General features: G+C 42.3%; 1 protein-coding gene across 2 annotated transcripts in view; it reads left to right on the top strand.

Annotated features, from left to right (window-relative positions):
- The window catches only part of ADAMTS17 (ADAM metallopeptidase with thrombospondin type 1 motif 17), a 172,407-nt gene extending 150,281 nt beyond the window's left edge, over nucleotides 1-22,126 (top strand). For both annotated transcript variants that reach the window (XM_027465888.3, XM_027465887.3), the window contains 3 exons: nucleotides 303-455; nucleotides 14,390-14,567; nucleotides 17,523-22,126. In XM_027465888.3, coding sequence (XP_027321689.2) covers nucleotides 303-455; nucleotides 14,390-14,567; nucleotides 17,523-17,674 — 483 coding nt within the window. In that variant the 3' untranslated portion in view covers nucleotides 17,675-22,126. The remainder of the gene's footprint in view (nucleotides 1-302; nucleotides 456-14,389; nucleotides 14,568-17,522) is intronic.
- Nucleotides 22,127-23,863: the final 1,737 nt, after the last annotated feature.

Genomic DNA, 23,863 nt, shown 5'->3' with positions numbered 1-23,863 from the left:
TATGAATGCTGAGCTCTTAAACACAAGATGTAGTGATTTTTCCTCTGTAACACCAATTCTAGCACGATGCTAACTGATATTAAAGAAGGTTGATTTTCAGAATTGGCATTTTTTAAAAGTAAAGTATTTCCCCAGCAGACACCATACTTTTCAAATGACTCATGTGTTTGAAAGGGGTTTAATTATTGGGGGAAAATCTTACAGGTAATCAGTTTTTCTTCGTGTGCATAACTATGTTACCCCAAAAAAGTTTTTATTTCTAGGCATTGTGTGACAGAAAACAAATAGCTATTGTTTTGCAGTGTTCAGCAGACTGTGGCAAAGGGATACAGAAAAGAACAGTGACGTGCACAAATTCTCAAGGAAAGTGTGATGCAGCCACCAGGCCAAGAGACGAGGAGGAGTGTGAGGATCACACAGGCTGTTACGAATGGAAAACAGGCGATTGGTCTAAGGTAACAGTGAACACGATGTGGTATTTTCGTTCTAAATGCAAAGTGCTGTGCTTCTGTGTGCAGTCTGTTTTGCAATTCAAGTATTTGAAAGGGAAGGGTTTTACTCATTTTGATTAGAGTTTTTTTCTGGGCTTTAAACTTTCCCTTTCTGCCATTTGTGACCCAAACACTGCAACATGTTCTTGTGGAAATTACCCAGCAAGTTGTAACTAAGTGTATTACAAACAGCATAGAAATCAGTATTAATTGACAGTTTAACCATCCCAAGGCTAAACCCACACAGCCTGCCCATAAAAAAGGAAGATTCTCACCACAGGCCAAAACTCATCCATCAACTGAGTTCTTAGTGTTGAAAGGCTCCTTTACAAGCGATGCTGAAACCACTTTCCGTATTTCAAAAAACAAACTCTGAAGCGAGCTGGCTAACAGGTTGAGTGCTACAAGAAGGAGTTCATTAGCAGTATCTTCCAGGACTGCAGGGAGCAAAGGAGGTATCCCGTGCCCAGCTTGGGCAAGCTAAAAACAAAACAGCAGAAGTTTGAGTTCCTTCAGTATATATGTGTGTTAAGTATTTGCACTTTGAATGAGAAACCTAGTCCCTGAGAAAAGGAGAAATCTCAGGAGAGGTTGTGGTGAGAGTGTTGTCTCCCTCAAAGCATCAATACACAGCTGAGAAGAGTTGAGCCTTAGTTTTCTTACCCCACAAGTGATAAATCTGAGGGTCTGGGTCTGGGAGAACTGTTGTTAAACTGAATACTACGGGGGGGAAGTGTGAGGAAGCCTCAGCAGACTCGCAGAGACAAAGGCTGATAGAGAGCACTCACAGCTGAAGTCTGTTTGCCCTCCTTGTGCTGGTCCTGCATGCAGTCTGATGGTATATACCATTTTATTACCACAGATGCAAAACCAGACCTGTGCAGCTGAATCTTGTGCTATTCTGAGACCTACACAGCACAGGCCAGGCCCAGACTTATTCCAACTGCCTGAAATGAAAGTAGGCCATCGATTTAAAGGCAGAGCCAAAACCATCAGTCCCTTCCTCGGGGCTGGATTTCACCTTCACTTAGGCCTGTCTGAACTTAGTTTCGCCAGTGACATCAGTGGAATTAATTCCTGCATGCAGTGGATTAAAGCAGAGCAGAGTCTGCTCTGTATTTGCATTCTAATCTTAAAGTAACAGGTAGTTTTACTTGGACAGGAGCAGTGTAAGAAACTCACCCTCTGCCAGCGTTGTTCATAAAGCATCCTTTACATTACTGACTCATGTCTGCATAAAGAAATGAAATTTCCCAGGAATATTATATTCCAGCTTGGTTTTATCTTATCTTTGTAACTGTACTGTTCTTTAAACAGAAAGCCTACTTTGTGTTTTGGAATGTACGGCATGCACAGAAACCACTGGGATACAGTAGTTGCATTTTACAGTCCAAAAACCCAAACACCAGCAAGCAAAATCCAGTGAAGCAGAGGCCCATGATGGGCAAATTGGCTTATCTGCAATTGCATTTTTTTTGCATTAAGATAGGGAGTTATGAATATTTGTAGATATAGCATGTCATAGACGCACAAATTGAATGGTATCAGTGCTGGAGAATGCATTAAGAACCTGCCACATACAAAAGATCTGCATTTATGCTGAGCCAGGAATTTGTATCACAGAATGTTTGGAGTATTGAACATTATTTTATTTATAACCTGGCATGCAGAATCCACGCAAGCAAGCCAAGACAAACAGTTCCTGTATGTTAACAGGTGAAATAACATTATTTATTTATTTGTGGAATTTTAAAAGTTTTTGGCAGGAAAATTGACCCGGATTCTCTTTATAGGGAGGAATATGAAATAGCTGTGTGTTCACTGATTACATGGGTTGAAAGTTCGGTATTGTGCGAGTGGTTCCCATCTGATAAAGAAGTTGGCTCACTGCTGGAAAGGCTGCAATCATACATTGGTCACAGTAAATAGTGGTGATGATGGATTTTATGTCTGCATACGAGCAGTGTAGGATCAGTGCAAAATCACTTGTTATTTGCAGTTCTTAACTCAGGATCAGGATCTTCTCTGTGCAGAAGGGCAAAAAAGCTTCTGCACTGTTTATGTGGCCTGTTTCCACCCGCAGCTCGTGCCAACTCTCTGCTTCGCAGGAATTTCACCTTGTGCAAGTCCAGTAGATGTTTTTGGACTTAGATTTGGTTTATAACGAACATTACAAATTCTAGACATCCTGGTTAATTTTGACTGAAGACTTTCACACAATTAGTTTCTTACTCTGAATAAAGAGGTAAAGAAAAAACACCATAAGACTGGTAGAAAAGGGTGTGGGTAGATACAGTTCTAAAAATGGTTATTGCCCCAGAAACCCAGATAGCTGAAATATTTGATGTGGAGCACCGGGTAGGATTTTCATTATCCGGATCCAGAAGCTTTAATGCAGGGCTAAGGCCTAGGGGGAGAACCTTTACAGCTATTAGCAATTCCTTCTTGGGGTTGTCTGGCTTAAACACTTCATCCATTAAGGAGAAATAAAACAGTCTCTGGCGGTTAGATTACAGTGAATTCTTTAAAATTCTCTGAACAAGTAGCAACTTTTTGCAATTAGTGCATTGTGCATTTGCTTCTTATTGTTAAGAATCATCGGGGAAGCAAGATTTAATGATCGGTAGTAATTATCACAGATTAAAATAAGGCTTCGATGTGTTTTGTGCAAACAGCTTGCATGGTGACTTGGCCTCCAGTCCTTAACTTCACCAAACCAAGATCATTTGAAGACATCAGAAAATCATAAAAAGGAGGCAAAACCTCATTAAAAATTCAAGTCTAGATACAGCTTATCAGTAGAATGGGCTCTCTGTTAGTAATGACTCTGTAGCCATTGCCTGTTCACACTCTGAAGATGAGAATTTTTGTTCCTATTTCTCTCAAGGTTGTCTGTGAATGGTCCTTACTGTGTTCTGTAACTGTGGAAAGGATTTGGAGCAGAGCAGATTTAGCAAGCAGTCTGGGTTGTGACATTTGTATATTCCCAATGTGTTTGCAGCTTATTTCAAGTGTGCCACGAGGAGCCGATATATCTAGTTCCCTTTGCAAACACATAGGGCCAGGTCGATAAAATTATTTTAAATGTCCTTGAAGTTACCTTTGTTAGTTCTAAACCTGAGCTTTACGAATTGCCCACTCTAATTCAGAAGACAGAATATTGTTCTGTTACTAGTGACCATGATAACCTGTTACCAGCTAGTGCTGTTAAACTTTCTATGCACTACTGCAACTTCTCTCTTAAATCTCTTATCTTAAAGGGATATACTTAATGTTATTAGCATTTAGCACAAATGCAGCATTATTATGATGAGCAACATAACTAAAATGTTCCTGGTCTGGGAGTCTTCACACCTAGTAGAAAGGCAGATTGCACAGTGGGAGACCCACTGAAGGTGTTAACCTGAAATTATTTTTTTACTGTTGCTTGGGTTCTTCAGAATTGCAGTTCATTATATCATCCTTTATATATGATGCAATATACAAAGGGGAGTCCAAGGCATCTCCCGTTCAGTCTTTTCGTCCAAAAGGAAATTCCACATCCAGTTTGTATTCAGTTAAAGAAATAAACACCGCATACACTTTCTGCTTTGCAATAGTTCTTCTGTGTTTGAAATCCGAGCTGTTAAATGTTCTAGCACTGGAAACATTTTTACATTTTTGCTGTAATTGTGCTAGTCCAAAGAACAAACATAGGTTGCTCACTTTCTCAACACTTGCTTCGGAGTCCCAGGCTGCTGAAGATACGCCTCTTGATGCGTTAGCAAGACAGTAGGTCATTCCTTCACAAGGAATTGATTTTGCTGACAAACTTTGTGTCGAGTATTCCATTCCTGTACAGAATGCAGGCAGCTAGTGAGCAGAACATGTCTGTGTGCATGCAGCTCGCCGGAAAGCTTAGCAGGATGCACAGTCTGAGTTTGAACTGCTCGCGTGCTGTAGGCTACACCTGAAGGGATCAGGACTGACTGCACTGAAGTCTGCCGTGCCTCCTGGAGCTGAAAACACGTGTCCTAAATGATGTGGGAGCACATTACTGGCTTGCTGCAGGGAGCTGCCTGCTAGATGTGCTGGCTAGGTGTGGTAGTGACAAGGAACAGTTGTGCTTGAGGATGAGCAGCACTGGGGACTGCTTTGTAGCTACCCAGGCTTCCCCATTCTGTCCTTAATGCTCTCCCCTTCTGCTCTAGTTATAATGAAGCAGGGAAATCACTCAGCTGCACTCATACAGGCCAAGGCTGTACTTCTTCAGTTCCTTTTGTCCAGTTGGCTTATGGACTCTTCTAGGATATAACCAAAGAGGCAAGATTATGTATCAGGAGCAATTCTCCAGAAGACTTTTACGTATTTTTCTTCATTTCCAGTTTTACTTCGTTGTTTCATTCAACACGCTCTACTTCTGTCTTGTGACTGAAGTATTGTATTTCACGCCAAGAGCACAAAATGCTTCAGGGTTTCCCATGTCACTTTTGGCTATTCTCTTTTTAAGTGGTATTATATCAAGGAAGGCAAAAATTACAAGCAAGATGCTCTGACTCCATCGTTAGTGCTGATTTTCACAAGGGTGCTTTTCCAGTTTTGTGGGTAGAAGTTTAAGCATGCAAATTCTGTCCCTCAGGCAACAATTTGGCCCATTAACCTATTGTATTACATAGCCCAATGAAAAGGTTTTTAGAAGACGAAAGACACATAGAAACCTTGTAAGATATTGGCTCTGCCATATTTTTTCTTCACTTACGTTAGTATAAATGCAGATTCTTTCAGCCACCTAAGTTACTGCAGGTTTTTGCCAGTGCCATTCAGACCAGAATCTGGCCTGCTGGCCTGTGCAAGAACCTTGGGTCTTGTGTAGGAACCATCACAGATTCATGGGTTTTGGTGAAAACGGAAATAAATATATGACATCCCAAACTGAGCTTCCTTGAGCAAAGGAGAGAAGCGGAGGACAAAGCTTTTTCTACCACTTCACATTTTTTATAACCACCTGGCACAACTTTTCACTGAATTCAGAGATTGTACACTCCAGAATCTGCAAAGCTTTAGGAATGATCAGCTTGGCAAAGTGTGATGTTAAAAAATATTCTTGTTGCCAAATCGTGTCAATAATGATAAAACACACCTGAAATATTCCCTATAGCCACCTGCCCTCCCTGCACATCACTAGTTGCCAATTTCTTTACGGTGTTTTGTTGAGCCTGTGAAATACTGGCTGGGGGTTCTCATCCCAGGAGAATATTAACAATAGGGAGAAAAAAAAAAGTAATTTCCTATAAGAAAAATACTGGTTTTGTGCCAGACATTGAGGTGTTTCATACTGAAGATCAGCAGTCATTCATCACGGTGGGTGGTAACAAGGCTTTTGTAATTGCAAATTAATTGTTTTGGCAGGAAGGCAGGAGGTTGCGCTCTCAGAGAGATAAAACCCCAAACCTTACAGCACACAGAGAAGCCTGCTTTTTTCAAAATACTCTACAATCTTCCAGTGCCAGGAAGGCATGTTTTCCAAGGTCCAAATGTTTGGGAACATCAACAAAAATCCTCTATATGCCTCACTTTTAACGCTTAACTCACATTACATGATAAGAAGAGCAAATCAAGGACAGCTGTGGTTGGAGAGGTGTATTCAAAACTGTTGCAAACATAGCAGCAAACTGTCCTTTGTTCTAACACTCATTACAAATTCATGGCTTGACCCGCCATCTGTTCATGATAAACCATGGACAACTTGTTAATTCTTCATAAAGGTCATCTCCTTCCACCTTGGAGAAAATAACTTTTCTTGTTGCATTGAGAGAAAACTCTGCAGGAGGGATGGTGGCTTAAAACTGCAGTCGCACGCTGCAGCTGACAGAGCTTTTCCTGCCTCTTACTTGCATTGGCTTAGCGAACAGCTTTCTGATTTATGGCTGCTCATGTGCATTCAGCACCACAGCTAGAAACTGACATTGGAAAATTGTCCACAGGTCTCACTGGTGCAAATCAGTTGCTCTCCAGAGAGTGACACAGCTGATAGGAGAGGAGAGGACCCAGCAGGCTTCTGTATTTTAACTTTCCACATCTGTAGTTGTAGGCATGGCCAGGAGCCAGATCATCAGTGTGTCCTAAACCTACTGCCGTAGCGGACAGCAATTGCACTGCTCGTTCTTGTCCCCTGAGTTGTTTTTTTCCTCTGGCCAGCAATCACTGATGTGCAAATCACAGCCTCTTTTACCACCTGTACTGCTTTATTGCGGACAAACTAAGAAATAGTTTTCATACCTGCAGTGCAAATACACACTGGAGGAAAGAAAGGACAGCTAAAACAAGTTCAGCTTACCTACAGGCCTCTGGATGGCCATGGGACCATCACTTAATGCATTTACACCGCTAAGTCCTAGTCCGTATCAGCACTAAAAGAAGTTTGAAGCTCTCTCTAGACCTTGTGGTAACTGTCAGCCCCGGTTAATGCAGCTACAGACACAAGCCTAGGCATGGAAAGTGAAGGGAGAACCAAGCCTTGATCGTGCCTTTGAGGCCACGGCTGTTTCTTGTTTGCACAACAGTTGGCACAGCTCATCTCTGCTGGAGTTTCTGGGAACATCCATTGCAGAAATCATTTTGATGGTTCCTTAGGAAAGGGGAGCGCTGCAAAAAGGCCGTATTCATCAGTGTTTTGTTTGAAGTGGAGCACATTCTGTTACACTGTTATTGTCTCATGTTCCAATACAGCCTCCAGTGATCCTATTAATTGGAAGAATAACTTTCCCTTTTTGATATTTTTTATTTAAAAGCCTCATTCATTAAGTGCATTTTTTTGATGGAGAATTAAAGCCTCCCACCAAGATCAGTGGATTTGAAATGGAATGCCATCGCGACTATTTCACTCCTTTTCATGTGAAAAAGAAGAAAGCACGCCGGACAAGCCTGTTCAAATATTGGCATTCATTTTCTCTGAATTACTCTGAGATGTTACAGTGTTTAGGATGACGTCTTTAAAAAAGATGAAAAGTGGGTAATTCACTATTTAATGTTTGTACTACTCAACTGGAGAGGCTTTTGTCCTTTGAATCCTTACAACCACAGTATGTGTCACTAGTAGGGACTGCTGCAATTTTGCAGCCTTTCCAAAAGCCTGGTGAGATTTATAATGACCACTGAGGCATTAAGGTGACAACTTGCAAAAATATCTTTAAAGAGCAATTATTACCAACCTGCTGGTGATCCCTGGGTTGACTTTGCAAAGTGATGAAACGCAGCATTCATCGTCTGTTTCAGAGCTGAGTAGCTCCCTGTCCAGAGAACACTCAGGCAGAACTGATCTGATGGAGATGAACAGCCTCTTGCTGAAATAAAATAATCCCAATGGGGTCTTTAATTGCTTTTTTTTTTAATAAATTTCATTCAGGTAGCATTGATCATTAAGTGATGAGTAACTAAAATGTGTTCAGTGGAGCCCCAGTTCCCAAGATACTCTTTCAGAATTCCATCTGTGACAGCAGTCAGTGTGGGACTGTAGTTCATGTAGCCCATAAAAACATGGTTCAGCATTGGCGTGAGTACATACGTTGTAGAAGTAGTGTAAATCCTTCAGCAGTCAGCCTGAGTTGAATTCCACGTGATTCCACGGTTACATAGTTATGGTTTTCCATTACTATCTAGCTTGAAGTTAGCTTAATTATTTTTTTTACATAAGTTGTTTATCAGCATCATTTTCACAAAGTTTTATGGATGGAGTAAGCTGTGGAGGATTTCTGCTCATACCTGCCACAGATCAAAACACTGCACACAAGCTACAATTTGGCACACCCTGTAGACAATACTCTATCATTTCATATCTCTGCTGTTATTACTCGCGCTCATTCTTGAAATCCAGTTTTTAGGTAGTCCTTTGTGGAGCCAGGAGTTGGCCGCAATGATCCTTGTGGGTCCCTTCCAACTCTGGATAAACTGTGATTCTGTGACGTGAATTCTGTCCGATTGCTGTGATGGATTAAATGCCATTTCCTCATTAGCATCCACCTGGGCTGCGTTGCACAAGTACTTAGGGGCACTGTCAATACCCAGAATATTCATGCATTCAGCTCTTAATCTCTGAACTCTCTGTGCACAATGGAACTTTTCAGAATAGCAAAGTCAAGCTTAATTAAGCAGTGAGACATGCTGGTCAGGTCTTGTTCCTTAGGGTCATGCAGTTTGAAAGCACAGCTGTAGGCAGTTTGCAAAGATTGCTTCTCTCTTCTCCTTCTAAGATACTGTCACATCAGCCATGAGCATTTTCTGCTATAATTTATTGTTTCTTCCCATTCTGAGTCAGAAGGGTATGCATTTTTTCTTGGTTAAGTTAAACAAATCAGTCATTTCACAAAAGTTTCCAAATGAAAGATTGTTGTAAGCAAGACCAGATATGTTCTCTTTACAGATCTGGGGTTTAAAAAGAAGAAAAAAAAAAAAAAAAGGAAAGGAAAGAAAAGAATAGGGAAGCTTGAAAAACAGCTTACAGTTTGCTTTGGGCTAATTAGATGTTATCGTCGAAAAGACAGAAATCTCTTTCTTTAGCGTGATGCCATAGTGAAAGCTGAACTGGTGTTTATGAAAGTGTATTGCATGCTGCTTTTCGGCTAAAACTCCAGAGTTTAAATTAGTGATACTCATAAAATGCCTGACGGTAAGGTGTGTAGAGCACCGACTCTCAGAGCGCACACATGTATGCCATTAAAGTCTCAGGAACAGAGAAATTCCAGGACGTTTGTCATTCATCTCAGATGCTGTGTTAGAATGTTATTAATAGGAACTTGTCTTGCTTTCTTTCTGACTTTCATAGAGGCAAGAAATAAAGACCCCCAGGGGAAAAACTCTGCCCTATCCTAACGCCTTGAAATACTTGAACTCTGAAGTCAGTAAAGCATGACTGTATCTCCAAATATTGAAGCTTTAGCCATAGTGTTATCCTTGGCTTCAGCAACCTTCAGCAAATTGGGGACAAACTAGTATCTGTAAACTTCAGATGCCTGCAGACTGATGAATAGAGAAAAAAAATCTTGCCTTCAGCTTAGTTATGACTGTTATCTTGAGCTATCTCTCCCCACAACAGATCAGCCTTATATTGTAGTGCATTCAGGATTGGCTGAAGGGATGCTCTGACCTTCTGCTGGAGGAAGCAAGTCGCTTACAGAAGAGAGAAACATCTCTTAGAGGTTACAGAAGTGAGAGTTTTAAAGGTGACGTGTGGCCTGAGTGCATCCCTGTCAGGTCAGCAGCCCTCAGCTAAGGCACAAGTGATGCTTCGTTATTCCATTCAGTCCCAAACACATCACAGCCTGTCCTCTGCCATGGTAAATCTACTTTTTTCTGTCCCCATTGAGCTTCAACACGGGGATTGTTTGGACTGCTCCCTCTTACACATTCCTGCAGCTGCCCAAAGGCAGGCCTGCCCTGGCTTAATTCATTCTTATTCCTCTCTCTGTCTCCAGGTATCTTTTGTACATGAGGAGTTGATGAACTCCCTGACAGATCTCAGCACTTACTGTAAATTCATCCTGTTTTAATACCTATTATTCTCCTGAGGCATTTGCTTTCAAAGCAATTAGACATCTGTCCTCACCTTTGGTAGATTTCAGGCTTTCATACCAGTATCCTAAGGTGGAAATAGCATTCCAGCTGAAAAATCATAGCTTGGTCTTAAGGTTGGAGTTTTTCTGTGAATAAATCTTCTTTAAGCTGATGAATGCAGCTGCTGCCTTGATAATTTGTGAGTTTATTTCCTTCTGGATATCCCCACTGGCTTGCATGTTACTGCCAAGGAATGTGAATGGAGGCATTTTTGTATTCCTTTTGCCTTCTCAAGTAGTGCTTAAACTGGGAGTTAAAAGGGCTCATTAGGTTCATTTTTCGTAACTGGTCATTAACCCCCTCTTTCTTACAGCGTTGAACAAGCCTTTGATTTTTGCTTGTGTGTCAGTTTCTCGTTTACAGTGGCTCTATTGTCAGCTCAGTGTGTTGTGGCTAAACTATGTGAATTTTGCATATGCGTTTTTCTGATAGCGATAGTGCTGGCAATGCCTGGTGGACGGGAAGAAAACGCTTCTTTGTTTGACACCAGTGTCGCTGCATTTCCTCGAGTCCCTGGTTTTCCAGGGCAGGCAAGATGCTTGCAGATTTTCTCTCGGCTCTTGCCAAGCAGCCCAGGAGGCAGGCAGAGACCCACACCACGCTGCACATGGTTCCAGACCTGATCACAGATCACCTCCCTCCATTGCGGCATCAAAACGTGTGCGTATTTTGCGAGCGACATCAATGCTTATAAAAGCTTTTCTGATTTTCAGAACATTTTTGTTAATAGCAGTATAACAACCCAAGTCAGTGTCCACCAACAGCATTTTAAACACGATTGGGCCAGTTTCACCGTGAAGCACTGGAGCCTCACAGCCTCCTGCAGAGTGGAACTGAACCGGCTGAGGATGGATGAGGTGCTGGGCTGCAGGGGTGCTTTCAGTACCAGCCCACATTCTCCCACAAGTTACGTGCTCTTGCTGGCAGCTGCTGACCACCTCGAAGTTACCCTGTTTGCAGAAAGGCTGCAGCAGCTTTCCCAACTCAAGCTCCTTATGCCAGTGTCCAAGCTTGAGGGTCCTGTGTCAGAGGGCACAGAGTGAATCCAGCCCTGAAAATTTTTCCATGGATATACTTAATTGTTCCATAAATATTTGGGAAAAGAGAGACCGAAGGGATGCATTTAGCTGTCCAGAGTAGGAGGAAAGGTATTTATGGGAATTTTCTGTTCAGTTGGAGTTTGATTTTTATGCCTCTTTTAATGATGTCCTCTCTTCATCGTGCAGCATGAGTAACAATTCCCCCTTTGTATGTATTTTGTATCTATTCCTATTTCCTATTGAAATTCCTAGGAAAGAGACAATCCAAGTACAGAGTTGAAAATTTCATCTTAAAATAAGCCAGATGTCCAACCTTCCTTTAGCTGCCAAGCCCAAAAGAGTTCAAGAAAGATGTTAAAATCCGTCTTCCTGGCTGTGAAAAACTAATTGCATAGCATAGGTGATGATCCCAGTCTCCCAGGAGAAGGAATAAAACTGCTTCGGGCAAAAACTCTGCTGTTATTTGTCTAAGGATTGGAGTTGGCAGTGTCTGTGGAAAAAGTTTCAGTGCTTGCCCTCCTTGCTGGTTAACAAATGCAGAGACAGGAACACAGTCAAAGGTAGGTGAGCATTTGTATATCAGTATCTGAAAACTTTATTCACCTTATGAGAAAAATGTTTCTTTCGCTCCCTTTTTTTCTTTTTTTTTTCTTTGGTGGGGGGTTAGAGCATTTGTAAACACAGGGAGCGCCTAAAAGCCAGAGAGGTCTCAGACTCACTATATTACTGTGAGGGACCCCCATGGTTATTTTATGCCTATGTGATAAGAGCTATTTTGTATGTAAAATGGATGTGGAATTCACTCCCCTTGCAAAAAGTTTTGTGAGAAGACCAGTAAAGCACTCTGGAGACTACAAGTGCTGTTGTAATCCTGAGGATAAGAGGTGGAGTTTGACCAGTGAGGTGGAAGGGACTAATAGTTGCATTTAATCAGGATAAAAATTATTAATTTTAAACCTAAAAGTAGTGGCTCTGACTGATTGTCTTCCAGACTGGTAGAAATCACTGAGGATGCACAGTGCTGGGGAACAGCACCCCACGACTAATGCAATGCCTCCATCTCATCCCAGAAGCACATGTTATGAAGGGGGTTACATACGGGACTTCAATGACTGCAGTTTGGAATATCTCACAGTAGGGCATACAAGGGAAAGGCTCATTCCTCATGGTCCTAAACACCATAACAATTGCTGAGGTATTAGTAGGCAGTCACCAAATTGTCATGTAAATTCAACATCTGAACATTTAAGTGCAAAAAAATCTGCTGTAAACTCATGTGTTGACACTAAACTTGAAATAAGAAGTATGTGAAGGAAAAAAAAAAAAAGCAACAACCATTTGTTAAATAAAAAAAGAAGTTTGAAAACACATATATAAACTTGTAATTTAGCATGACTGCTACCTTCAGAATACAATAGTAAGGTCTTGGAGGGGAAGGATAGCTGAAAACGGAGGTAAGTTGTGCACCAGAGTGGCGTAGTGGCAAAGTCCAGAAGGGATCTGAGCCAGAGTTTGCTCAGAATGGAGACGTTCAGTCCTGGAGAAATGGCATTTGGGGACAGAACAGGAACAAAGAGCAGGTGGACACATTTTCTCTCAAGAAAAGCAAATAAAAATCTGGTGAGTAAAGCAAATACAGGAAAGCTGTTTAATAAATGGTCATCAATGTGAGTGATCGAAGATGAAAATTAGGTGGAGTCTGTCTTACTTTTGTCAATGGACATCACTGATCCTACAGTACCTCCTACCCAGAAATTAATCATATCAATGTATTTCTGCACTGAGCTGACTGAAGGAGGACTCCACTGGCTCTATTTCGCCCTTCTGTTCATCTGAGCCCATTTTGCGTCAGGCCTTGCAGTGGTGCACGCAGGAAGGGGAAGCTCCCTGTGCTCCAGCCCAGAACAAAGCCATGCCTCTTGTATCAGATGGTCTTTGAGAAGCAGCAGGGATTTCTTGTGATAGAAGAAAGTGATAGGTGGGAGAGGTGCAGGACTACACGCATCCATGTGTTCTTCTGTCCCTGGGCGTTAGTCTTAAAATCATCCACACTGCGTGCGCATCGTTCATACTTGAACTTCAGTCCGGCCCCGATGTTGCTTTTCTTTTGAACCTCTTAGATATCCACCATGTCATTTTTAAAAAACACTGCTCAGAGGTGATGGTATTTACTGCACTGACCTTGTTCAGAAACAGCAGAGGACAGAAAACATGATCATTTTGACACCATCCTAATTAGATTTCCTGACTTTTCCCCTACCTCCTCTTCCCCATCATTTGCTTGTGTGTGGCTCTAGCAGAAATAGGAATCTTACCAAAGTCCTGCAACCCATTGTTTCTTTATTTTAAATACAAGGTTCTTTTATTAACTCCAGCTGGTGCACCTCACTGTGTTCACTGCGTTTGTTTTATTAAAATTGAACTGCGTGCAAGTAGGACATTGTAAATCACAAGTGACTGGGCCAGAGGAAGAGGGAGGGAGAGGTAGGGACTCCAATTGTATGACAACAAAGAGAGCATATAAACAGCCTGGGCCTCTTGACTAATAGAAGCCAAAACTCAGGGAGTACAAGTTGCAATTGCTCCCAGGAGGACAGGCAAGTGCCAGACGGTTAGCAGGGATGGATGAGTGAGTACTTGAATACCTGATGTGTTCTCCTGTGTGCTGGAACGGAGCTTCTCTAGAGGGCTGGGCATGCTGTAGGAGCTGCCTGCCTCTGCTGTAATCCTTGGTTTTATCCCATATCAGTACCTGGCAGTGGTCGTCTTGTCTGGGGAAGAAGCCTTGTTAAACTATCCAAGTCTTGGGGAAGGTTTTTAAACCAAGGCAACCAGCTCTGCTGGGTCCCTCGTGGAGAGGGAGGTGGAAGCTGCTCGTGCAGTATTAGGCAGGAGACATTTTCCAGCTCTGTGTCTTTGTGGCTAGTAGAGGGAATTGTGTTTCTGTCTTCTTGAGCCTCATGTATCCGGAGGGACAGTCAGTGTCAGTGGACTCATGGTGAAATGAGTCCAGACAGAAAGACAACAGCTCCCTTAGCTGTTCTTCTGCACGCAGCACTCCTGGAGCTGCAAAATCATCCTGGACAAATGCAGCAGCTGTATGAAGAGTCCCTGGCTGACGGGTTCACTCTGTGTTGAGCCTTCAGCACCGTACTTAGCTGCCAGCCCGCTGCACACTCCAGTTTTGGCACTTATTTTTATGGTGTACACATATATATGATTTTGAAGCTACTCTGCTTCAGCCGTGTCTCAGTCCCTTCTCTCCTCCAGTGCTCCTCAACCTGTGGGAAGGGCCTCCAGTCGCGTGTGGTGCAGTGCATGCACAAAGTCACCGGGCGCCACGGCAGCGAGTGTCCCATCCTGTCCAAGCCAGCGGCCTACAGGCAGTGCCACCAGGAGGTCTGCAATGAGAAGATCAATGTCAACACAATTACCTCGCCCAGACTCGGTGAGTGAGGGGTGTTGGGGTGAAGGACCAGACAAAAAGCTCAAGGTCCCACCATGCCTGGTGTTAAAAGTAATAATAAAAAGGAAAAATGGGGCTTCAGAGGATTACCTGGGGCCAGAATTTTGAAGAAGGCCACCCAGCCAGACCCTCAACTAGTGTGGCTAGGTCCCCTCTTATCCATTAATTAATTAATCCCTCTCTCAGGCTTTGCCCAAGCTGCAGAGCTCAGCAGTGGCTAGACCCAAGGGACCAGCAGGAGCAGACAAGCAGGGGGATTGATCGATCAGAGAGCTGAGGGAGGTGGCAGCCTTACCTTTCTCAGTCCCAGACTGCTCTCCCCCTGCTTGCTCTGGGGTGGATGTGAAGTGTGGTGCATTACTCATCTGTGCCCCAAGGAAAGTACGTGACCTGGACAAGCAGAGCATGGCTGGCATTGTTGTGTTTTTTTTCCCCCTTTCATTTGTTGCCACAAGAATGTGGTTTGATGAATTAATTTACCCTGGGAGGCACAAAAGCATCCAGCCTTCTTCTGTGAACTCCGATTTTCTGCCACTGTCCTTCCCCTCAGCCTGCCCACATCCCCGGCATACCTGGCCGAGCTGAGTGTGCGGTGACAGGCCCTCTGTTCCCAGGAACACCTCAACTCTCTGTTTAAGAAATGGCTCTAATTAAGAATGCTTCTGGTAATACAAAATTGGGAGAATCCATAATTTTCCATGTCATACTTGTTTAGTTTATAAGGGGATATTTTTTTTCCTCAGATTTCAGCTGTTCAGCCACGGCTCCGAGAACCGATTTGGTTTCTTTACATTTCACACATCATCACCAGTAAAATGAAGCTAAACTAAGCCGTCAGTTTCTCTGACATAGCCTCATCCATGCTTCCCGTTGCTTTCAGGACAAGAAGCTGGGTTGTAAACAACACTGCTAAGGTCTCACCAGACAGAGCAGCTTCCACTCCACAGCCTCTTGTAGCCTGAGAAGCCTCTAGCACACATGAAAAGGTGGAGTTGCGAAGTAATAGAGAACCATTTCTAATCACACTTTCCGAGGTTAAATAACACTTAAACTAGGACTGGACTTGAGGCATCTGAACTGAAATTTGTTTTCCAACAGTTTAACATCTGTTTTTTTAGAGAGTATGGGAAATTTCATTCTTGCAAATGCAGTCATACTGAGGCGCTTTTAAGCTCTTCTGTTTAAAAACATCTGAGAGTACTTCCCAGATATTTTAGCACTGTGAGCATAGTGGAGGGAAAACATTGCATTTGAGAAATAAGCCACTGATGAGACAAGAAATCCATCCTAATTCACATTTTAGGACAAAGCAATAAAAAGCTCACGTCTTTAGAAGACTGAGGAGGCTCAAGTCCCTGCTGAAAGTGATCTGCAAGTAATTTGGGATGCTTTTGTTTCTAAACCAGGCTTGGAATCACCAGGGCCAGAAACAATGATATTTGATATTAGCAGAAAGATATATCATTGAATGTTTTACTCTTCCTATATACAAGCAGGTTCCATTGGATTATTTTTAATTTCTGGGTTTTGCCGTAGAAACCTCACAGAAAAAAATATCCAGAAAAAATGCAGTAGACTACAAAACTTAGTCTGCCTTGTCCCCACTCCAGAATGTTTTTCATCCCAGGTATTGTTGTCAGAAATATCTAAGACTGGAGTTCACCTCGCCTGGCTTTCATTTCTCGTGTCCAGTGTCCCTCAGTGAAGACACATTTAGAGAGGATTTATTCTGTCCCCATGGCACCTGAACCATGTTGCTTCTAAGGCGTGCTTCTGTCTTCAAAACCTATAAGGGATCTTGGACCTCTAACATATTGGAGTCCTACCTTATTTGTGGCTCAGTGCCCTTCTATTATGTAAAGATTCTTACAGCGTATCTCAGACATTCTTGCAAGATGTCTTAGTCAGCTACATCATGTTTCTGAAAACTGCCTGGCTGGAACCATAGCTAGCAGAGGGGAAGGATCTAACACCCTCAAAGATCTCCTTCACTACTGGCAGACTTAGAAGTAGCCCTATCCTCTCTGCATTTAAGAGAGTCCGTTTTTTTTTCTCACAATTTAAAAAAAAATTGTTTGCATGTTTCTTTTTTTCTCAGAAGTACAACTTCATTACATCAGATCCTATTGAACTTTTAGTACTTGTCCAGTTAAAAGAAGCTTCAGTGATACGCATTCCTACCAGATCTACTGTCGTGGGTTTCTGGTGCTTGGCACTGAGACTCACAGCTAAACGCAGGATAATAAATGTTTTTCCTGGTTTTGTCTGGCAGAGATGAGGAACGAGGGACTTGAGATGCTGCTGGGTCAGCACCTTTGGATGTTCTCTAATTAGTCCATTTTTCCCAACCTCAAAGGCAGCAAGATTTATCTAGAAGATTTTCCAATTATCACTGCATTCATAAGACTGCTACATGCAGTTTATAAATCAAGTAGCATTAACTTGACTGCATTCACTGTATTTATGCACTTTCATCACATGCAGTTTTTACTCTTGTCACTTACTTATAAAACCACTTGTGACACTTTAATGGTAGTGACAACAGATTCAGCAATGGTGTCTTTACACTACTTTCCCCCTGCACAAACATTTTGTCAATCTGAGTGGGTTTCTGCCGTCCAGCCTCCCTCCCAGTAGCTAATTGTTGGCCGTCTGTATTTTATTACACTAAGAATTACTATTTTTCCCACCTATCAATTTAGCTTTATATCCATCAAACGAGGTTTGCTTTTGCTCCTCTGCAAAAACTTCAATGTTGCAACAAGCACTTCCGAGAGCTCTCTATCCATTGCCTGCGATCTCAGTAGAAAGAACATTATCCAGTCTCCAGTGTTGACAGATTGAGATTTCTTCTTTCGTATGCAGGGATTTTGATCACCCCTGCAATGCTGCTGTCTAGCTAATCTGCTAGTTTTGCCTTTTTTTTCTTGTCCAAAGCTGCTCTCACGTACAAGTGCACAGGCGACCAGTGGACAGTGTACTGCAGGGTGATCCGGGAGAAGAACCTGTGCCAAGACATGCGGTGGTATCAACGGTGTTGCCAGACTTGCAGAGACTTTTATGCAAACAAGATGCAGCAGAAGAGTTAATGAACCTGTGCTACTTCTTAGGGTATTACAGCTATTTGTATGTAAGTCACGGACTAGTAGGTCTGAGTACTGGAACTTCATGAGTTTGCTACAATGTGGTGGATTCCAAAGCATCCCTAATAAGACTTGAAACTAATTCTACAGACTGGATACCAAAGTAATCCACTCATCCACCTTAAAAAATTAAAAATAAACATAAAAAGCACACACAAAAGCAAAACAAACCAAACCAAACCAAAAGCAGAAAAGAGTCATCTCAAGGAGCCAATCATTTTATCATATCTTGACATCTTTACCTTTTTCATTAATGCTTTTTACTTTAATATATTAAATCACCAGCCACTGGATGGCTTGCTACCAGTAAAGAAAAGGACAAGAGTTGCAAGGTTGACTAAGGTTATGGGTGCCTCCATGGAGGAAGGCCTCTGGCAAAACAAATCAGCAAAGTTAGAGACATTACTTACTCTTTTAATCTTGGCTTTCAACTGATGTTTTTAATTCCCAACAGTTATCCCACTGTGGAGGGGACTTGGAGGGACACACATAAATGAAATGCTTAATTTAAAGAGGGGATTTGCTGTAAAAAGCTTGTGAAAACTGATAGCAGAAGATGGACATCTCTGAAATTCCCACAGAAAGCTCAATACAATTATATCCAACATTCCAAGTCATATTTTTTAGAGCAACTAAGGACTGCTCTTCTTTCCAATTCTAAAAAACAATCCTCCCTCTTTTCCCCAAAATAATATAGTTTCTTTTTTGAAGCCTAATTTATGAGCTTAATGAAATGGAAGCTTATTAACAGCAGTAGGTAGTAATTTTTACACAAGAACCATACACAGCAAGGTGGAAAAAGCCAGAAATCGTTTCATCCAGCAGAGCTTAGTGGGGGATCGCTTGGTCTAATCTCTCTCCAGTTTTTAGAAGGCAATCAGATAATGAGACAATGTTGTTTTTTTTTTTGTTTGATTGATTGTTTTGTGTTGTTGTTGTTGTTGTTTTTGTTTGTTTGTTTTAAGAGGACCGTGAAACTGGATAGCATTGGTACAGAAACAGGCCTTGGAACAACCTTTGAAGGATGGACTGGAGAGCAGAACAGGTGTTTCCTGTCCCTTGGCTCTTTTATACAGCTGAGATTACGTAGCATTTTGAGTCAAAAGTGCTATAAGCGATATAAGACATTCAAGATGAAACCTTGAGCTTGTTGAAGCCCTAAGGCCAAGACTTCTATTGCCTTCAGTAAGGGTTAGGATTTTGCTCACTGTATTTTAATGCTTTCTACCTTAATTTTGTGGTGCTGTCAGGTTTGGTGCTATTGGATTGGTGCTATCAGAGCACTTAGAAAGTGCTGCATATATGATATTCTCTTCCATGTGTCTGCACTTTAAACCAAACTCCTCTCTGGTATGTGAGACTTGAAACGGGAGCTCTACCCAGGGCAGAGTTTGTCCCCTCTGTTAGTCCTCCAGATCGATGTCTCTCTATCACATCTCACTCCAGCACGTATCATTTCCCTTGCCAGGCTCTAAGGCCAGTTGTGCAGTGGTTAAGTTACAGCTCGCTCTTCACAATACAAACAGAGCCTTTTGGATGAATTGCAGCTTTGTACTCGCTCTAGAACTGTGTGTTACTGTTTTATTCCTCGGAGATGAGTGCAGAACTAAGCCCAGCTATTACTCCAGCCCCTGGGCCGCTCGGAATTGCAGCTCACACCTGTCCTCAAGTTGTCTTTGTTGCTGTTGTCTCCTTTCAATGCAAGGAGGGATAAAGACTCTTAGTACCTAACATATCTTTCAAGCAACTTTTTCTTCCTTATTTCAATATGCAGAATCTCACTGGAATAACTCGTTAGCATTTTATCAACAGCTAAATTTTTAGAGCACGGGGAACTAATATTCATCAACAGACTAATCCTGCGTGGGCTTCACATTCGCATCTGTGCTTCTGAGTGCAATTGAGCATGTGTGCAAACAAGGGTTTGCCTGTATGCACAAAGCCACGTTTGCACACAATTTTCTCCCAAGTGCCTGTCACAAACAGATCTGCTTTCCTGTTCCCCAGATGATTTTCTCTATTAGGGAAATGATTCTAACTTGTTTTTGTTAATGCTGGACGTTCTTTTGGCGTCTGATTGTCAGGATCAGACCTCCTTCTGTTCTTCCCACCCTGTAGCCCAAGTGCAGAGGTTGTGTAACTACTTAGCAAGCAAGCAATGGAAAATGTTGTGAGAGGGGCGACATGCAAGGTTTTTGCAATACCACAATGGTGTCAGGTTAGGCAAATGAATAGGTAGAGGTACTGCTAATGAGAAAGTTCCAAGAGAGCAGACAAAGCCCAGAAAACCTAATTTATATTGATATTTTTATAGCAGTAGCTTCCCCTCTTGCCTGCTGTCATACGCTGTGGTAACACAGGGGTGGTGACTGTCCTTCGTGCCTCCCTGTCACCACAGGCACCTCACAGCATCGTGGCTGAGCTGGCTCTTCCTACAGCCTTCATTTGCTTTAGAGTTTTTCCTTTAAAGGGCAACATTTGCCTGTGAATTGGCCTGACCTGATGAAATGCCACCCCCTCGCTGATCTTTTTTTGGCATTGCTAACATTTACGTTGACCTGTTGAAGGATTTGCCACCGGGCTTCTCTGTTTTCTTGGAAAAATAGTTTGTGCGTTTGTTATTAATGGGAATCAAAGTTGTTTGAATCGGTTTTTAAATATCAGGGGTTATTTTTCCTTCTGGTGCTGATCTGTCACCCTGTCTAGGCAGTGGGTGAGCTCCTAGAAAGGTGCATAGATGAGGAAAGTTTTTAATTATTTTTTTCTGCAAATAATTCATGGTGGCTACTTAGACTTGAGGCCTGTCCCGGTACACTTGGTCCTGGACTTCAAAGGACATTTGGTCCCAAATTCTGGGTCCTACCTAAGGAAAAAAGAATTTAGAAGGAATTCTTCTGAATATCTGAGCACTGAAAACCACCTCACTTGCTCTCACAGTCCACAGGTTAGTGTGCATCAACCTTTTTTAATAATAAGAAACCAACTTTGATTACAAACTGATGGCACAACACAGCTCCATTTTATTACATTCTCTTGCTTTATCTGGTGACAACCCTCCCATTTTATAATAACCAGAAGAACAAAGAAAAAAAGTGTTCAATTCTGTTCGATACTCATGCCCTTCTGTTTTGTATCATTTTATAGGAGCTTTACTATGAATTTACAGCTATGCTCTGCCCTCAGTTACTCCATCCTGGTGAAAGGAAAGCTGTTTGTTTCGGTGTATCTATGACAATACATTCTTTTTTAGTTGTTGTTCGTAAAAGATTGACACTCTTTAGATTACAGCGGTGGTATTTCCATATTGTAAACAATACTCTGTACTGTTACTAAAGTACTGTACATTTCTAGTTGCACAATTGTGTTATTGAGTGTAGATTCTCACTATCTCATGTATGGTGCTAATTTTGTTGGTGGAGAAGAATCTTAGCAGTTGATTATTGCTTGATATTTTATTATAATACAGGGATATATCCTCCATGGCAATAATATCATTTAAGTTTTTCATTACAGAGTGAAATGTATATATTTTTCCATTAGTTAATTTGCATATGTACTGTATCCATGGTAATTTTCTTCTTGGTGCTGGTTATAAATAGAAAAGATGAAAACAGTCAAACTGAATGGAACCAGTTGTAAATGAAAACCTAAAAAAAAAAAAAAAAGAAAAGAAAAAGAAAAGAGGATCATTCCATTTTGAAAAAGAGAAATGAGTATGTTGAATAATAAATTTATTTTTTCCATAACAACTTTAATAAGGTTTCCGAACTTAAAAAAAAAAAAAATACAAAGCAAATCAAACAGCTAACATGAAAATTAAGAGCAGGGAGTGGAGCTGTAAGCAGTACATCATGCATCTGTCTAATACTGGACTGAGACTGGGAAAATTGGTTAAGTCTAGGCCAACTGTTTGGTAGCTGTGGTAGGGGTAAAAAGTCATTTGTCAGCAAAAGTCGGGCATCCTCTTGTTCCTGGTGTGCTAACAAAGCAAAAAATTACGGGTCTTGTCCCGACTGGGTTGCAAAATAAAGCACGGGGAATGTTAATACCTGCTTACTGTCTAGCAAGGTCTGTGGTCAGTGACACAACAGCAGAAAATGCCTGGAAAATCGCTGGGTATGGCTGAGCAGGCTGCGGGGAGCCTGAAGGTTACACGCGGAGGGAGAGACGTTTTGCAAGTGCTTTTGGGAGAGGTTGCTTTCAATAGATGTTGGAGCTGAGGCGAGGTGGCAGCTAGCTGTGTGTTTAATGGTAGCTGCTCCACGGGTGCAACCTGATAACGAAGGCTGCTGAGCATGTGGAAATTTATATTGGAGCTAAACTATTCCATTCCTTGGAACGGTATCTACATAACCTAGCTGCACACTGCTCTGGTGTGAAATAAACAGAATTACTTCAGTGCCAAGTGTTTTGGATGTGTTTGTTGTAGGCACCAGCCAGAATCTTTGTACTACTTCATTCCTCCATCACCCCGGTGAAGATGTTTGTTGTTTTTTTCCAATAACTGCACACAGTTACGCCTGTAGGATCCCTTCCCGTCCTGCCTTATAAAGATGCTATCATCCATATCCGATTCCAGCTCAAATCTTGTTAAAAGGACACTTTTGGAGATGGGAGCAGCACCTTTCTAAAGCAACCTTAAAAACAAGCCCTAGCTTCTGCAGCTGGTGTGAGAGTCCTCCTCCCAAAATGATTTCCAGAAATGGTGTTTATACTTACATTAAAAATAGAGTTCATTTGCTGATCTCACGCTGGCTTCTTGGTAATAGCACAGCACTGATAGGGCTCCTGGTTCTCCAAGGTAGCCCTAGGAGATGCCAGTCCAGCTGCCCTCATACACATGGCTCTTAACAGCAGCAAAATTTTAGGAACTCCATCCAAGTGTTGCTGTACATTAACACATCATCGTGTTTGTGTATTGCCTGGAGTCAACATATGATTGCAATTGTTGACCTGTTTAAACAATAAAACATAGCTATAAGCCTTTGGAAGCCAAAAGGCATTACATTAAGCTGTGGGATATGGCAAAGGGTGGGGGGGTGTAAGGAATGCTGTCATACATTTGGCTTGAAATTTTCCTGGTACGTGCCAACATGTCGTCTATAAATCCGGTAGGCTTATGTACTTAGTTTGCCTATTTTGCATGTAGCAGTTTGCTGTTTTTCCTTTATCCCTAAACCCCATCTTCCAAGCAAGAAACCAGCTGGGTTGGAGCCATTCTCCTTGCCCATCATCTCAGTTGTCTTTTTAAGACACCTCAGCCGAGCTCATCACAGGCAGATGGGGTCAGATGGCTCCGGTCCTCTGGCACAAAAGGACCACGAGGAAAGCATAATCTCCACTCAGCTGCTTGGAACTCACTTGTGCCTCCACAAGCTCCACCTGCTTCTTTCACTCTCCTCCAAGCCCTGGTGCACACAGCAACCTTCGCCGTCTCTTGAGCTCTCACAGCAAGGCAGCGGGACCCTGCTTTCTCTGGAAGGAAATTTCTGTCGAAAAAAGCTTAAAAATGGAGCACCAGCATCATCTGTGCATCACCCAGAGCGTTACTATTGGACCTTCTGCTGCTGGTGAGGAAAACTGCGTGTTACTTCATGCTTTCCCCTACACCACATGGCCCATTGGAAAAGGTGTTTTTTCGTACTGGAGAGTGGGCACAAACACAGCGTTCTGGGGGGTGCAGGCAGAGAAGAACTGAGCCAGGTGCCAGATCAATGCACTCCCTCTTTCCTCATGGTGTAACAAAAGAAGCCCTGGTAACCTGCTTGCAGATGAGCTTTTTGTACCCCTGGTTGGTCACCTTGCTGTGTGAGCGCACCCAGAAGCAGGCAGGCTGTGGGAACAGCTCAGCAACATTTCTTTGAGTGCTTGGACCAGTGCTGAAGGTGCCAGGTAATGCTTCTCCGTACAACTTGCCCTTCAGCAACCTCGTGTTTACCTGGATTTGGAGGCAGGTCAGCAGGAAGACGAGTTCCTCAAATGCTATTAATGCACAAGGCCAGTTCTCTTTTCTAAGAGAGCATTTTTATTTGTCCTTCTTGTCAGCTTCTCTTCACCCTCTTTAGAAATGGGCCTGTCTGCCTGGAGAGAGACTTCCCGACAGCATAACCACCTTGGGCAAAGAGGACTGGAGCA

Source organism: Anas platyrhynchos, chromosome 11, assembly GCF_047663525.1.
Source record: "Anas platyrhynchos isolate ZD024472 breed Pekin duck chromosome 11, IASCAAS_PekinDuck_T2T, whole genome shotgun sequence".
Lineage (NCBI taxonomy): Eukaryota > Metazoa > Chordata > Aves > Anseriformes > Anatidae > Anas > Anas platyrhynchos.
Note: the sequence above shows the minus strand (reverse complement) of the source record. Positions and strands in the feature narration are given on the sequence as shown.